Source organism: Doryrhamphus excisus, linkage group LG15, assembly GCF_037039965.1.
Source record: "Doryrhamphus excisus strain RoL-2023G ecotype Guam linkage group LG15, RoL_Dexc_Guam_v1.1, whole genome shotgun sequence".
NCBI classification, from domain to species: domain Eukaryota; kingdom Metazoa; phylum Chordata; class Actinopteri; order Syngnathiformes; family Syngnathidae; genus Doryrhamphus; species Doryrhamphus excisus.
In genome coordinates, this window is record NC_136371.1 from 13,924,957 (window position 1) to 13,941,671 (window position 16,715).

General features: G+C 40.9%; 1 protein-coding gene across 1 annotated transcript; it reads right to left on the bottom strand.

Annotated features, from left to right (window-relative positions):
- Positions 1–1,124: 1,124 nt before the first annotated feature.
- Positions 1,125–16,461, bottom strand: prpf6 (PRP6 pre-mRNA processing factor 6 homolog (S. cerevisiae)). Its single transcript, XM_058052055.2, has 21 exons — positions 16,219–16,461; positions 12,373–12,535; positions 12,176–12,294; positions 11,662–11,740; positions 11,377–11,553; positions 10,486–10,614; positions 10,204–10,298; positions 9,977–10,133; positions 9,681–9,843; positions 8,741–8,859; positions 8,421–8,639; positions 7,724–7,846; positions 7,496–7,617; positions 7,259–7,397; positions 5,713–5,832; positions 5,218–5,394; positions 2,659–2,792; positions 2,459–2,550; positions 2,278–2,392; positions 2,071–2,197; positions 1,125–1,812 (listed from the first exon to the last, which is right to left on the bottom strand). Exons 1-21 carry the CDS (start codon positions 16,404–16,406, stop codon positions 1,660–1,662), a joined length of 2,910 nt encoding a protein of 969 aa, XP_057908038.2. The 5' UTR covers positions 16,407–16,461; the 3' UTR covers positions 1,125–1,659.
- Between the last annotated feature and the right edge of the window lie 254 nt (positions 16,462–16,715).

Below are 16,715 nucleotides of genomic sequence, written 5' to 3' on the forward strand. Positions count from 1 at the left end.
TGACCTGAGCCTCTTTCTCGTCTTTCCTTGACAGCTGAACAAGATACTGATAGAGACAAATAGTTATTATTTAACAAAATATGAGTTTTTATTCAACTCTGACACTGTTTGTATTGAAATAACTCATTGTGTTCGGCTCCTTACCAGGTAACCAGGGCTGCAGTTAAAAACAACGAGCTTCTCCATGTTCTGTAGGGGCCTATCCAGGTCAGACAGATGATTACCAACTCTTTGGCAGCGAGTGTGCCGAGTCAGCACAAAGATGGAACACATGATCCGATACGCCTGCTATTGAAACCACCAAAACGTATGGTAGTGATGGTAGGTAATATGTGGAATAAAAATCGTGGGGAAATTATAGACTGTAAGTCAACGGATCTTAGTATTGGCCTTTGGCTGCTGCAGATGACTACATTTACCTTTCCAGGACAGGGATCTCTCCCTTTAGATGGACCACTTGAATCTGTCAAATATAAAATATTCTACAACACAAAAAAACAAAAACCCACACATTTGGATTTATGGAACGCAACATGCTCAAGCCTCTGAGAATTTCGCACTCTGAGAAAATCGCCCGCCTATTCAGCTCTCAATGTTGTGGCAAAAGCTACAGTATTAATAACAAATTCATGAATCATTAATAATTCATCATTAATATCAACACAAAAACATCACATGCCACACTGTGGATGAGTGGTAAGCATGTTGGCTACACAGACTTTTGGTCTCAATCTGGCGCCCTTAAGAATGGTTGTGAATTTCATGCTATATACAACCCATCCATCCATTTTCGTTTATCCCCATTAGCGTTGCAGGGGTATGCTGGAGCCTATCCCAGCTGACTTCAGGTGAGAGGCCGGTACACCCTGGACTGGTCAACAGCCAATCACAGGCCACATATAGACAAACATTGACAGGAATTTTATGAGCTCAAAGGATCATCTCCAGTTCAGGTTTTGTCAAAGAAAATAGTTTTGTTGTGTATAATTTCTTGTCGGTGATACACTTGCACCTGGTGGATTGTTGTTTTTTAATGTTTTGATGTGATGGAGTATAAGTTCTTGAGTTATGAGTTTATTTCAGGTATTCTCATTCTTAGTTAACATATTTTTTCCACAACAGTGGCACAATAACTGTTTATTGGAGGTCGGAAACATATTGACATATGATGACCTATACAAAGAGATAGCATACAAACTAAATGCAATTTAAGAACTACATCAACTAAAATCAGTAAAATAGGATCAACACGCATTTGTCTCTCTTTAGTTGTAAAAGTATTTTTCAATGACTTCATTTGACAAGTCCACGTGTGGTTGTGCGGGTGATGAAATTGATTACACCAGAAGAAAGACTCATTATGTGGTATTCAGGTATTCAGTTTCAATGCCAGAATTTAGGAATAGCCAAGAAGTAGCTGCCCACATGGATAAAGACGTCAGGCTATCATCATAATGGTTGCACAAGGTAATCACCGTCTCGGCGCGACATTTACTTTGACATGAAATGAAATCATAACTCCACACATCAATATCTAACACGTTGCGTCTGCTGCAAATTGATGAATACTTGCAGAAAAGATCATGTGCATGAGTCCAAGATGCTTCACTTTCATATTGGTCATTTCAAAGCGTTCTCCTGTAGTGCACCTCCTCAGTATCAGAATGTGTTTCTGATCTTGCTCGCGACCTGTGCAAGGATTTCTGTTGTCTTCTTCTGCCAGTTTAGGACGTGTTTGGACTCGGCGCACCACAGCTCGCCGTGACGGGGCTCAGCATTTTCACAACGCTTACGCACTTCTTCCTGCTGCTCCTTATTGAGACAGACAATGGGCATGAGGACGTCATTGCACACCCATATGCATATTAATCTATTAATCATGGCATTATTCCCCTGGTGATCCATCTGGTTTGGAATATGGATGGGACCAAACGATTGTTTGTCCCATGTTATTCATACTCAGAGCAATCATCTGGGGACAAGTAAAATGAACTCGGAAGGGTATGGGATGCTTCCCCTTGGCTATAACGGCAATCCCACAGGTCGGCAGGTAAAGGATCAAATTCTTACTTCTGTTCCATGCTGCAGTTCGAACTTGTAGAAGAGAGCCCAAGCATCTCCCAAGTCGGGCTCTATCTTTACTGTGCGGAGGAACCACTCTCGGGCTTTGGTGATCTTGCGTTCACTCCAGAATAATCTAAGTGAATACATTTTCAGTGGAAAACATAGGATTAAGGCGACGCCTAAATATTATAGAGGCTTGGAATGCAGTCATACTTGGCCACAGCCAGCAACACATGCGGGTCGTGTTCACACTTCTTCAAAGCATCCACACTCTTGGTCTTCCTCTGTGGTCTGGCCTCCAAAAACACTGCTTCAGCCCACAAGATGCCTTGGGGAAAACGTAATGAAAAGGAAATGAAATGAATGTCTTCCTCCTGACTGGTCACATTCTCACCTGAATTAGGACATTCTTGCAGAGCTTTTGCCATCAGGGTATTTGCAATGTTCTTCAGTCCGGATCGGAATTCCAACCTGACTGATTCCAACCTGGTATCAGGAGACACATGAGTGACATGTCCAGCTATTTTCTTCACAGTGCGATGCCAAGACAGCAAAAACATAGCCTAATTGAAGCCTTTTCCGTGTGTTTCTCACCACAGCTCTGGACTCTGGGGGTTCTTGAGTCGTGCCTTTTCCAGGATGGCTCTGGCTCTAGTCAGTTGTCCTACTCGCTCTTCAAGACGTGACATCAGCAGCCACAGGGACACCGAGTGGGGACACTTTTTCAACTGAAGCAGAATAACAGACAACAATACCTTTACATAGAAGGACACTGAAACAAGTTTAACTATGTCCCGATCCGATCTCCAGGATCGGGATCGACGGCCAATCCACTGTATTTTTGAAGATCGGATAATATTGGTTTCCGCCATGAGATTGGGCCGATCCGGTTGCGGCATCACATTCAAAGTAACAAAGGGCTACACACCAATTTGCTAGGTACAGTAATGCTCTTCAAAGCTGGTTGCCGCTCGACTCCCGCCACCCGCATGAAGAAGAAAAGGCAACACCACTATGCAGACATGTCCGCCGTGTACCGTGGTGAAGTTAGTTTCACTTGGGACGTTGGCTATTAGGCTACAGCGGTAGTTCCCCCTCACTGTGCCCATCTGCTGTGTCATGTTGCAAGGGGCTGGCATGGGAAGTGTTGCTCTAACCCAGGGGTGTTAAACTCATTTTTGCTCAGGGGCCGCATGGAAGAAAATCAAAGTGGACCGGATCGATAATATCATCCGGTCATCATCACATTACCATATATATACCATGATTTTAATCAGATAATATAATAAATACATACATAAATTATATAAAATGGGACTATAGGCGATATAGTAATGGTTTTATTTCATTTGAACATGCATCAGATTACAATTGAGTGCATCACATAATCAGTTCACAGTTCCACATGTCCAAAAGGAGTAGGAAGAAGCAAAGCTTATTAAATCCTACCCCTCCATTTGGTACTTTTACAATCAGTAACTGTTACATTTGTTCACTTCCTTCTTTCCTAAAACAGTTGAAGTTTTCGTAATTTCTTTTTTTTTTTGGTCACATACCGAAGTACGAGGTGATATGACCAACAGTGACATAATGGGTACCATAGTAAGTGTCAATATAGTGATATGTATAGCACATCATGACTGGTTCAAGACTCTTCATCCTTGTATTTAGCAAACATCAACTGCTTGTATTGTTTCTTGAATTCACTCATCATTGTGCATTGTTTGACGATCTTACTCAATCTATTCCATAGTTTGATTCCACATACTGAAATGCTATGGCTTTTTAACGTAGTCCTAGCATAGAAGTGTTTCAAATTTAGTTCTTCCCTGAGATCATATTTCTCCTCTCTTGTAGAGAAGTATTGGATGACATTTTTCGGTAATTGGTTACTTTTAGCTGTTTGAAGATGAACTATATCAGCAAGTTGAAGTATTTGTGATTTTAGAAATAAGGACTTTGTGTGTTCTCTGTAGGCAGCATTATGAATTATCCTTACTACCCTTTTTTGCAGTACATTTAGCGAGTGAAGATTGCTTTTATAGTTATTACCCCATATTTCCACACAATAAGTAAGATATGGTAGAACCAGAGCGCAATAAAGAGTGTGGAGTGATTTCTGATTGAGAACAAATTTTGCTTTGTTCAATATTGAAATATTTCTGGCCACCTTATGTTGTATATTTGTAATGAGGTTTCCAGCTCATATTTACATGTATTGTGATCCCCAGAAATTTATTTTCCTTCACCCTTTCAATGTCTACGCCGTCTATTTTTATTTGCTGGTGCGTGTCCTTTCTGCTGTTACCAAACAGCATGATTTTAGTTTTACTTAGGTTCAAGGACAATCCATTATCATCAAACCATCTTTTTAGTGTGAGCATTTCTTCTCTGACCTTTCTAATGATTTCGTCTGTATTCCCTCCTATTAAGGTATTTGGCCCTTTGTACATATCACAATATGACAATATGAAATTGAAATTCAGAAGAGTCTTGTGTAAAATCTACAAACCTTCAGCCATATAATGAAATACACTTGTCTCAAATTGTACAGCACATGTATTTATTGGTAACAATCTGGCTAACTTTTCTATGGGATGTCAACCTCTGCACACTTTGCTACTAAATGTCCAACAAACTGTAATGCCTGCGGCTGTCATGAAGGAAGATAGTCACCAATGCCATTCCAACTGCAGATATTCATTCATTCATTCATTCATTTTCTACCGCTTTTCCTCACGAGGGTCGCGGGGGGTGCTGGAGCCTATACTGCAGATATTGATACTGATATTTTTTAAGACACTTGTGTTTTGTTTACGCAGACATGGGGCAAACGGACAGTCACAGAAGTGGGTTCCGTATGTGTATTTACGGCAAAGAGGATCTAGGTTAAAAAATAAACGGACAAAACCCTGGACTAAATCTGGAGACTAAACATTCAACGTTTGTGGGAAAGCCGGTGGAATTGTTAGGACAGAAAATGGGCAACAGATGCAAAAAAGGTGTGTTGTATCAATGGAATGCTAGCTACCACCCAACCAGACGTGTGGCACAGACCAAAGAGCCACTGTGCAACCAAGTGTGACAAACAAAATATACGAAATCAGGAAGCAGCCAAACTGTTTTTCACACCACTGTGTACATATAACTCACCCCTTGGTTGTAGGCCTCTCTGGCTTTATCCATGTTGTCACATTGCTCCTCTATCTGGCCTCTCATCATCCAAAGTTTTGGAAAGTCTTCATAGTGTTTCAGGGCCTCCGAGCATAACTCCTGAGCGGCCTCGATGTTCCCCAACACCCACTCCAGCTTCACTGACTTCATGAACACCTATAAGGATAACACCACCACACATTTCAAACTGAAAGTATGTACGGCGAGGTTATAAACATTTGAAATTCCACAGAACTATTGGTGAAAGTTGTTGTTCTACTGTGCTTAACAACTGTACTGTACTTAACAACTTACAAGAATCAGCAAGTCAATGTTATTGAAAGCTAGATTTATGGTAGTTATGTTTATAAACATGGCAATTAAAACAGGGTCCCTGCTACCCATGGGCCTGTTAGCGGTTTCCAGGTATACCGTGGTATGATAAAGCCAGAGTTTCAAAACTGTGTGAGAGAAAAGTAGGAAAGGAGCACTTACTCTGGCTGTGGGGGCGCTGCTTCGGGCCTTGGCCAGCAGTCGACGAGCTCTTTCATACTCATTGTTCTCAGATTCCAGCTTGACAGCAGCCAACCAGATCTCTTCACTGTTTGGGTTAGCCTGTGGAGAGGGTGTGAATTTAAGTATGTAAACTATAATAATCAGTGGCGAGCCGTGGGCGGAATAAATCAAACAGACCGTTTTGGCAGGAACAGGGCTCTACATTAAAAACCAAAATGACTTGCCCATAGGGAATCCTTAAGGTGAGAACTACTTGCCTGAACTTGCCCCATGTAAAATGAAAAGACTGCCATAATGAGAATTTCAAATAAATAAAATAAATACCTTACACATCGTAGTCGTAGCAAGCAGTGATATAAGTTGTGCACCACAATGAAACATTATTGAATAGACACATTTGTGTACTAGTAAAGTGTTTTTAATCCAGAAAAAAAGCTTAATGGTCAAACAATAATATGTGAAGCAAAGGTGAGGAAAATACACAGAGAAATGGAAGCGCTAGATTTTGTAGCTTGTGCAAAATCAGCACTTGGTATTGGATCTAATCGGTGGTGTTTCATTGTGACCACTTCAAATTGTCACAGCAATGTGATTCACTCACCTGTGCCATCATTTGATTTGCTGCTGCTAATAAAATACTTGTTTAGGAGGCACTGGTTCATTACTTTTTGCTGTTTCCTTCAGAATTAGACGATGTTGGCCGCGACGCCATGATGGATGTTTTCGTAGTCAAACGATCGTTGATTGGTTGATCGCGAACAACGGGTGTGGGTAAAACACGGACTGTGGATTACGGACCGCGGTCTAAATAAACGATTCTGATTGGTCCATTTCAAGATTTGCAAGGATTGGTTTGCAAATTACCACCGGAATTACGCAGTCCGTGTTTTACCAACACCCAACAAGAACCGCTTTAAAAAAAAAAAAACTCTTGGCAGTACGGCATGCTAAAGTGCACTTGCCCGACGGGAATATCACTGATTGAATTTACTTGCCCAAATTTTGTTTTAACTTGCCCAGGGCCATCGGTACATCGTTATTGTCGAGCCCTGAGGAAGCACAAATCAAAGGAAATACAGCTGGAATAGGTGCAGATTCTGCAAAATCTAAAAAGGGTTTCTGTGTGGGTTATTGTGTGTAGCTGCTCTAAAGGAGACCTCAACTCAATACAAAGGGTCGAAAAATGAGCATATCTGGTGCCCTTTAAATAAATATTGTATATAGCACAAAATTCACAACCATTCTTGACAAGGCTGCCAGAGTCAGACCAAAAGTCAAAATAATCACTGAGAACAATCATGCAAGTTAATGCTTGACTACAGGGATTGTAAACTTCAATGCATTTATTGTGCCATTTGATGTCATATTCTGACTAGATGAGTTGTAGATGCAAGCAGATAAACCCATCAGCCCAATAGTCAACTCAATAGACAACCATAAAAGAAGCTTGAAGCACACAGGGAGACACCACGTGTCAGGCCAGCAGGATCATCGCTATTCAAGTTCATTTGGAGACACGCATTACCTGGAAGGCGAGAGCGAGGATACTTCTCGCAGCAGGGACATCCTCAGCCAGCCACTTGGATTTGGCTCCCATAAGCCAAAGCACCTCTGCCTTGGGACAGTGAGCGACAGCTTTTTGCAGCAAGGTCTCCAAAGACTCCCTAATAGATACAGGCATAAAAACACATTTATTGCTAACAATACAAACCGGATTATACAATACAAAAAGTCATATTTGCACCGAGCTTCTGGTTATTACCTGGTACCATGGTTCTTTTCAAAGTAGGCGGCTCGAAGCCACACACTTTTCTTACTTGGGAACACCTGCAGAGCATGCGCATAGATAGCCCTGGCACACTCCAGGGCTCCATGGGCCACACACTGAAAGACAAAACACAAGCTCATCGCATTTACATTCGATTCTATCTCGATGACCCAAGCAGATGTCCAGGTCTAAGCATGTCTTAAGTTAAAGTCATATACACACACTATCCGAATCCTCCATCCAGGTGTGTTTGCGGTCCTCCTCTTCAATGCCAATCCCAATAACTGCTCTGACTATGGCCTGGCAGGTGGCCACACTGCCAGCTTTGTCACACTCCTCTGCATCCTTCAAGGAAAGAATAGCTTTGAGTTTCATCATTTCCATTTTCACTTTCACCACCGTGATACTACGGTACTACATAATTATTAGGGATGTCCTGATCAGATATTGATATCGGATATTGGGGTGATGTAAAAAAAAAAAAAAAAACAATATCAGATCATGTTGGCCTGCATCTAAATCTCTGATACAAGAAGTCAGGAGGATGGAATGGCTGATAAAAGCTGCAGTGAGGTCCAGGACGATGAGGATGTTGAAATGGCCAGAGTCGGAGGAAAGAAGATAAAATATATTAATTAATGATTATTTTTATTATGATTATATGTGTGTGTGTATGTATGTATGTATATATATATATATATATATATATATATCTCAGAAGCGATAAAGTTGTATCGGGACTCCCCAATAAATGATTATTATTACATTAATTAATATTACAGTATGAGCCACAGCATTCATTTTCAGATGTTGCACCTTCTTTACAAATCTCCACTGCTCACATCAGTTTGCAAGACTGCCTCAGATATGCTCATTACTTTGAGATGAACACAAGATTTCTATCTGCAGCCAAACATACCTGTATCCACTGCTCTCTGTTGATCTCCACACCATTAGCATGCAGCGAGGTGATGGCTCTCTCAATGATCTTGTCCACCATTTGTGTGTTGCCGTTGGCTTCCTCCAACTTGGCAGCAGTGATCCAGATGTGGCGATCGGTGGGTATGTTCTCTCGAGCTTTGTTCAGGACACGTCTGGCATTCTCGTAAGTCTCCAGCCGGGCCAAAGCCAACCAAAGCTAAAAGATAATGGACAACAACAGTGATGAGTTAATTATACCAAGTTCACGCTATACTGTATGTGGTGGGACACAAAGGATAGCATGTGCTGTAAATGTACCTCTACACTTGTAGGACAACATTCCACTGCTCTGCTCAGCATAATTCTGGCATCCTCTGGCTCCTCCAACTCAACAGCTGTCTTCCAAAGGCGAACTGACTTGGACACATTCTCCAAGGCTGTGTGAAAATCAAGAAACTTTAGACCCTCAAGAAACTTCAAAGAGGGGCTGTATGCAACCCGCTCCAAATAACAAGAAAATAGAATTGTAAACACAACCTCGCTTGTGTGGATTAGTCACATAGAAATAATTTCACCAGATCAGCAAAACAAAAAACTAAAGTTTGGAACGTCTTTAGATTTTACGAGGACAGAAAACTGGACAAAAGCCACATCATTTGTCAGCTATTTCGAGCAGCTCTGAAGTCCACTGGTCGCACAACAAATCTTGACCAGCGAGGGAGACGATTATGGTACCAGTTTTTCCAGGGCTGCTGCCAACTTATAAGATTTGATTCAACATGTTATTCTTTACGAGCTGTGATAGGCTCCAGCATACCCTTGTGAGGATAAGCGGCATAGAAAAAGAATTTTTGTTATTCTTTAGTCTGTTGTCTTTTTATGAGCGCCGTACTTCATGCTTTGGGATACGATGTGGTCTTTTACACATTTGAAAATGTATAAGTGTATAAAACAATATAAGTTGACCAGACTATAAGCCTCTACTTATTTTTTTTTACTTGGGGGAAAAAAAAAAATATATATATATATATATATATATATATATATAAATAAGATATAATCACGTCTGCCAAAGTAAATCACACAAATAAAAACATTTTTCTTGTGGACGCAGGGATAAGATCTGTATTTATTGTTAAGACATGGAGACTTTTGTTATCCACATACAGTACGCTACTATTTACTATTTACACAGCAATTTACTGATGTTTGTTGAAAGATGCAAACAAGAATAAACATTTAATAACTGCAACCTTACCTTTCCTGAGGACTCTTTTCTTAGCCCTGACGTCGGTTTCCAGTTCCGCAGCTCTGATGTAGATCCGAACTGACTGCGGCAGGTGCCGGACAGCTTGAGCGACCACAGCTTTGGCTGTATCACCAGGCTGAAGCCTGGCTGCCTCCAGCCACACATCCTCACTCTGATGGGCAGAGCGAACAAAAACTTTCATGGCAAGTCCTAAATCAATGACATGGAAATCATCTGCAAGACAACTTCCTACTTCAGTCATTGAACATGGTCTTTAGCCAACAGCTACAGTATATGTTCTTTACCTTAGGACACATCTCTGTGCCTTTCATGATGAGGTTCCTGGCCACCTGCAGTTTACCAGTCACTTCCTCCAGTCTGGCAGAGGCTATCCAGGCAGGTGGGTGGTGGGGGTTTGTTTCCCTCACAGATTTCAGCAGCAGACGAGCCTTTTTGATGTCACTGGATAATACAAAGAAGGCCAGCTATTAAGAACTTGTTATATGACACTGGCATTCGAGTGCACATCTACCTGATATCTCCTCCGTGTGTGGGAATCATAGAGTTGAGGTCTGTAAGGTAGCCCTTGGGATCTACCACTGTTTGACCGCTGACAGAGTCAGACACCTGAAGGCAGAAAAAGAGGTGCACACTTGAGAAACAAATGTAACATTTCAGTATCTTAGAAAATATAGACTGCTGTAACCTGTAACTTCCGTTGCATGCATTACTGGTGTTAGACTGACCTCAACTCCCTCCAAACATCAGACAAAACGCTAACATTGCAATCAGCTGCATATGTTGCGACAATTACCTGACTGAGTCTCATATCCATGAGTGTGTTCCTGGCCTGACCGATTTTCCTCATGTCCAGGTCTCCAGTCCTCGGCGTCATCAGGCCTGGTGTCATGCTTCCTGGGTACGGTGTATTAAGTCCACCAAGCTAGACAAGAAAGAATGACAGTTGAAGTTTCATCTGATTAATCGCAGTTTTAAAATTAATTGATCATAATTAGTCAGCATTAACAATAATAACTGATATATGCCTTATTTTACTCTATTTAATTAAAAGATAAATTATAAATGCGTTCAAAGACCAGGTAAATTTACTTTTTATCAGTGTATTTTCAAGCATAATTAAACATTGTGAATTGTACATCTGAATTCAGAGCTACAAAGTGTGATAACAGTATCTTGTTTTCACTTCTTGTTTTTCTTTTTCTTCTTGTTTATTTACACGCACGCGCGCGCACACACACACAAACAGGCATTATAAAACTGCTTTTGTGTTGTTTGGAGTGACCCCGAACACAACTCTAGCTCTAGTAATGACAATGAGTCAAGTGTTGTTCCCAGGATGAACGGACTAAAGTTGGAGAGACATACAGTATATGGTGTTGGAATTGTACTGCTGTTGGTGTGTTCAGTTCAGAACACAGTTCAGAACATCAGACTCTGTGTGACTTTGTGGGGATGCGCCACTGTGCTTCCATTCGCCGTCATAACAGAGAGTGGTGCACATGCATTAACGACACAACATTTTCTTTACATAATTAATGAAATATATTAGTTAACGCATTATTTGACAGTGTTTGTTCTTTTAACTACAGTGTAAGAAACAGTATTTAAAAAGTATTGACAATGACATCCCAATTGCTGATGGTGATGTGAACAGCCTGTGAGCAGTTTGACCATGTATACTGACCCCCTGTAGAGGGTCCACAGTGGTGTGGTTGTCTCCAGTTTGAAGGTGTTTGGAGAAAAAACTGTCTGGGACAGGAGTGAGTTTCTCATGGCGTGGATTCCTCTGGCGCTTATTCCTGGCATCTCCCACCTCAGGAATGCTAAGCCACTCCTCCTCTGAGACCTCTGACAGTTTCCTCTGTGTAGAGAAACACGAGCGCCATAATTTAGGCAATGACATATACTGGTCATGACATGATGGAAATAAATGTAGCAGGAAGACAAACAGTAAACAGTAAATCTGTACCTTTAGATCTGAAAACTGCTGTTGAATTTTTGGTCGCTCCATACGGTATTTCTCTATTTCTTCCTTTTCTCTCAGCTCCCTTAAAACATAGAGGTCAGACATCATCTTAAGCCAAATTTACACTTGCATGCAATGTATCCCCGTAGTGGTACGCAATTTTGCGTGTCAATGAGTAAAATTGGTCGTAAACATGTATGATGTGCACTTCTTCTATGCAGCCAAATGGAACAATATGAACATCCATTGCTGGACACTTGTTAAGGGATCGGTCTGGCACCAAAAACCTGAAGAAAGTAATAAATAAAGCACTATTAAACACTAAAAACGGCACAGAAGACACAGAGATGCCATAACTAGCTTGTACTCAGATGAGGCCATCTTCAACATGACACCACCGCATTAAATCCAGTCTAGATATGAACTATATGCTTGTTTTTGATATTGTGCTTAAAAGAAAGAGCGCTCATTGTAGCTGTGCTTTTCTTCTTTTTTTTAGCCATGCTTTTCTACCAACCTTCTTTCTTTACGTCTTTCATCCATCCTTTTATCCAGAGCTGCATATATAGCATCCGCTTCTTCGTCATCCTTCTCATAAGGTCCACTGGAAAACAAGCTCCCAGCATATCCATTAAACTAGAAGACATGGAGAGGAGCATGTATTAAATGACAAAAATACTGCAAGTCATCTGGCCATTTTTTTTTTATTTTCACCTCATCATAATTGGTGTCATTCAAATCTTCATCGTCATCGTCCTGGTTCTTTTTCATTTGGTCCCCAACTGTCCTCTTCCCTGGGGGTGCATGTCGGTCATCCACTGGATCATTCGCATCACGAGCAGGACCAATATCAGATCGGGTTGTGAAACCAGTAGCACTGAAGAAAAACAGCGACAACAAATGCAATACATAAACAATGAGACCTTGGATGCATGTCAAGTTTATTCCCCTTGTAGTGCAGTCTACCTTTGTCTGGTACTGCATGCAGGGTGCTAACTTTCCAACATGTTGCATGAATTATGAAGGAGGGCTCTAGAACCCTACGGTCAGTCATTCAGTATCTTTGTCCCAGTGGGGTGAGGCAGGGTGCGAGAGAGTGCACATGAGCGAATATTTTCTTTGTCGGCCTTCTATATTAACCAACCTACAGCGACGTTGTAAAAAATTTTTATTTATCTTGGGCCTAAAATGACACCTCACTAGCAGTTATTTCGCTACAAAGATGCTAATTTTCTATTTCACACGAGGACTGGAGCATGCGTCATGTGCTGGAACAAACAGCCATGCCAATGAGAGTTTCGGTAGTGTTTTAAATCATCAAAATACAGCAAGATACCCAAGGTATTGCATGCTATCATCAGCATACTTGTTAATGCATGATCACAGCATGTACATCAAACAATGCAATGTTGTTGAGAGGTTTTTTTCCAAAGAAATAATCAAAATAGGTATGTCCCAATGACGTGCATTGTTAGCTAGCTCATATTATCTAGTTTTCTCGCATTACAATGCACAGAAAAGGGAAAGAAATGTGTTCTTGTTTCCCATTGTGGGCAAAACACCCCAAAAAGTGCAGTTCCCCTTTAAAAGTAAATACTTGTAATCCACACACACTGTAAGTGAATCAAGAATGTTTCTATGCAAACGAGCTGACGTCTACATTTACACAGTGTGTATTTCAGAGTATTTGCAGGTTATTTCTCTGATTTTTGTCAATATTCAGATAACAAACGTTATCTACAATTTTTACTGAAGTCAAAGTCAAAACAACGTTGGAACTCGAAAATGTGACCAGCTGCACTGGTCGGCGGGCTTGAGAGTGAGGCTGGCTAGCTAGCATCAAGCAGCCGGGAAATGGTGCGTAAATTCTGGATTATGAAGCTCAAACTAGTGATGGGTTGATGATACCTCAAGGAGTGCATTGACACATTACACAAACTCTGTTGGTCACTCAACAGTGACCTCTGCTGTAGATATAAAATCATTGCAGTTCAAGTGAAAAGATGGAAATGCTGTAAAACCCAACATTAGCCAGTGAACAAATAAGGACAAATAAGGCTACATTCACACTTCAGGCTATGATGCACAATTCAGATTTTTTGTTTATCAGCAAACAAATACTACATGTTCATATGGCATATTAACATGTACCATATGTTAATATGGGAAAGCATATGGAAAGTGACTTGCATGGCCAAAAGCAAGATATCACTTGCATTTCCATGTGTTTATGGAAGTAAACATTGCTGCAGTGTGAGCGCCAGTGACATGCGATACCATTGATTTCATTTCCGAGCCGATACTGTATAAAGCTTCAGCTTGGTATGAGCGATACTGAGCCGATTGCAGGTGCAAATTCCCCCGTGATTTGGTACATTTAAAAAGTAGTGTACAGTATTGTGAATAGGAAGATGAGTAACATCAAACCTAACAACTGAGATGAGCTGAAGGCTGCTATCGAACATCCTGAGCCCCCGTAACACCTCAACTGTGCCACAGGCTGATTGTTCCCATGTAAGACCAAATTAAAGCAGTGATTCATGCAAAAGGAGCTGCAACCAAGTATTGAATTAAACATCATTTCCAGTGGTTTGAAATTTCTGTACTATAGATCCCGTTTTTTATGGTTTTTACATGAATTTTTGAAAAAACAGGAACCTGGACTTTTTGGGGTAATTTTCGTACCAATGCACGACATTGGGTCCCTCCTATTTCGACTATGAAGCCCTCTACAAAAACCTAGAACAACGTTTTATCGTCTGATATACATGCTGTGATCCGATACATTACTTTACATTTCACACCGTATTTAAATTAAGTGTTTGGAAAATTCCAATTTAAAGCATTTTATGTTCATGGACAGGAGCTATGGAAGAAGATAAACCGTTTATGGAAGATTCATTTATTTTGAATATCTACAGGCAAAATTTGATTGAAAATTGAATTGGTCGTTTTTGTTTGTTTGTTTTTTTTGCCCGGAAATACTACATGTCGTGTTTGCATTGTGGTTAGCGTTCAATACACTAGCGTACATTGGGGTAACGGCTGGAATCCTACCAGGCCAGTAGCTTACCCGGTCTACGAGGACCAGACCTTTGGGGGGTCTTGTTCTGGTGAATTTAGACGTTCTAACCTTCCCCACACTTCCTAGTTGTGTCACGTGTTCTCATGTTTATCCATGTTTATTAGTTTTTACAGGAGAGAGAAGAACTTGCATCCTACAGATGTATCTCCATTTCATAGCTAAACCTGACATATTAAACAGTGGCAATATTCATAGCGCCTTTTTGGCTACTTCCTTATTTCTTCAACGCTGATCAGCAGCAACACATCTTAATATTTCCATTCATAAACGTTAACACACTGAATTTGCCAATAAAACATGTACGTTATGTACACAAATAATGCTCCATTTATGTTAATATGAAGTGTTAAGTATAAACGGTAGTAATATCAAAAGTCACATCTCTTCACGTTGTACAAACTATTAAAGAATTATGTTACATTCAAACGCTGCGCACATCAAATTCTGCTTACCCAACAAAAAACTTATGATGTACAAACAATTGAATACTTATTAATCAATACTTATGCTTGATTCTGTGAGCTTTGCACCGTAATGTTGACTTTTTTAAGTGCGCAAAGAATGTTGGGATATGATGGCCCACGAAGGTTGGTTAGAATGCAGACTTCTTCATGGAGGACGCATTTGGAGGAGCCTTAGTGACTTTTTAATTCGGACAGCTTTCGCGCAGCAAGATGACGTCATGCAGCCTAACAATGCGCACTTTTAGGACGCAGACCCGGAATTCAAACACAGCCCACGAACTGACTTGGTGTGGTCCAACACTCAATATAAATCCGATGTGAAACTGAAGATGAATAAGTAATCTCTTTAAAAAACATCACCTATGAAAATGCACCCGATATCTATATAATTTGTAATGACGTCTGCACGGACTCTCACTATGAGATTTTTTTTCATGCTACAGTGCGGGTTTGGTATGCTACGTGCTGCTGCAGTGCAGTGTGCCATTACATTAAATATCTCACACCGCTTTCTTCCCTGGACATTTTGATCACCAAAACAATGTAAATGGCTACACTTTTGGCTTTTAAAACAGATGTTCACAGCCTAAGTTATATATTTTGTAGTTCGGTTGTACTCGCCAAGGTCCGTGGGTCGATCACAGCTTTTGTCTTGACTCCACATGCACTATTTTCCCACATCAAATATGCTCTAACGTCTTTAATATTTGGAGTAGAGAAGTGAACACGATATCAAATTAAAATTCAAGTCATGCTTTATCAGGTAGAAGTAATCACAGACTTGGTTTAGCGCATTTCTAAATTTTGCAACATTGCTAGTAGCAGAGTTACAATATATCAGCTCCACTAATGTGAGACAACGGTGACTACACTTCACAGCAATTACAACAACATATAACAGTTAAATGTTAACGTACCGCTAGATTTCATTAACATTCTAATTCCATGGAAGGTAGTACCAGTGATAAACACACGAAATAGTTAGCAAGCTAGCTAAAAAGATTAGCTTACCCTCGGCCAAGACCGGGAACATAACCAAGCGGGGCGGGCATGCCCAGGAACGGTTTCTTCTTTTTCCCCATGAGCGGAGAGGCTAGCGGTATTACTGGGGGGACACTGCTCCCTCCCGCTGCCCCCGCGCCTCCTGCATTGGTTTTAGAGACATTTTTAGACGTTTGTTTAGCCACATTGGCAGACATCGCTTCTCCACTTCCAACGACGACGCGGCTCAATACCGGATAAACAACACCGGCACATCCGCTCACTAGATATGGAACAGAGCCCTCACTGGACAGGCGGGTCACTGCTTAGCTTGCAGATTTATAACACCTAATTTAATAAGCGGGTACTTGATAGTGGGACCGAGGTGGCGTAATTTTGCACAATTACACTATTAACACTCAAGGTTTCGACATTAATACAAAGACAAGGATGAAATTGTAGGCACTAATTCGCCATGGGTTGTGTTACATTGGCTGTCATAAAACATATAGCCACAGAGGGGCGCT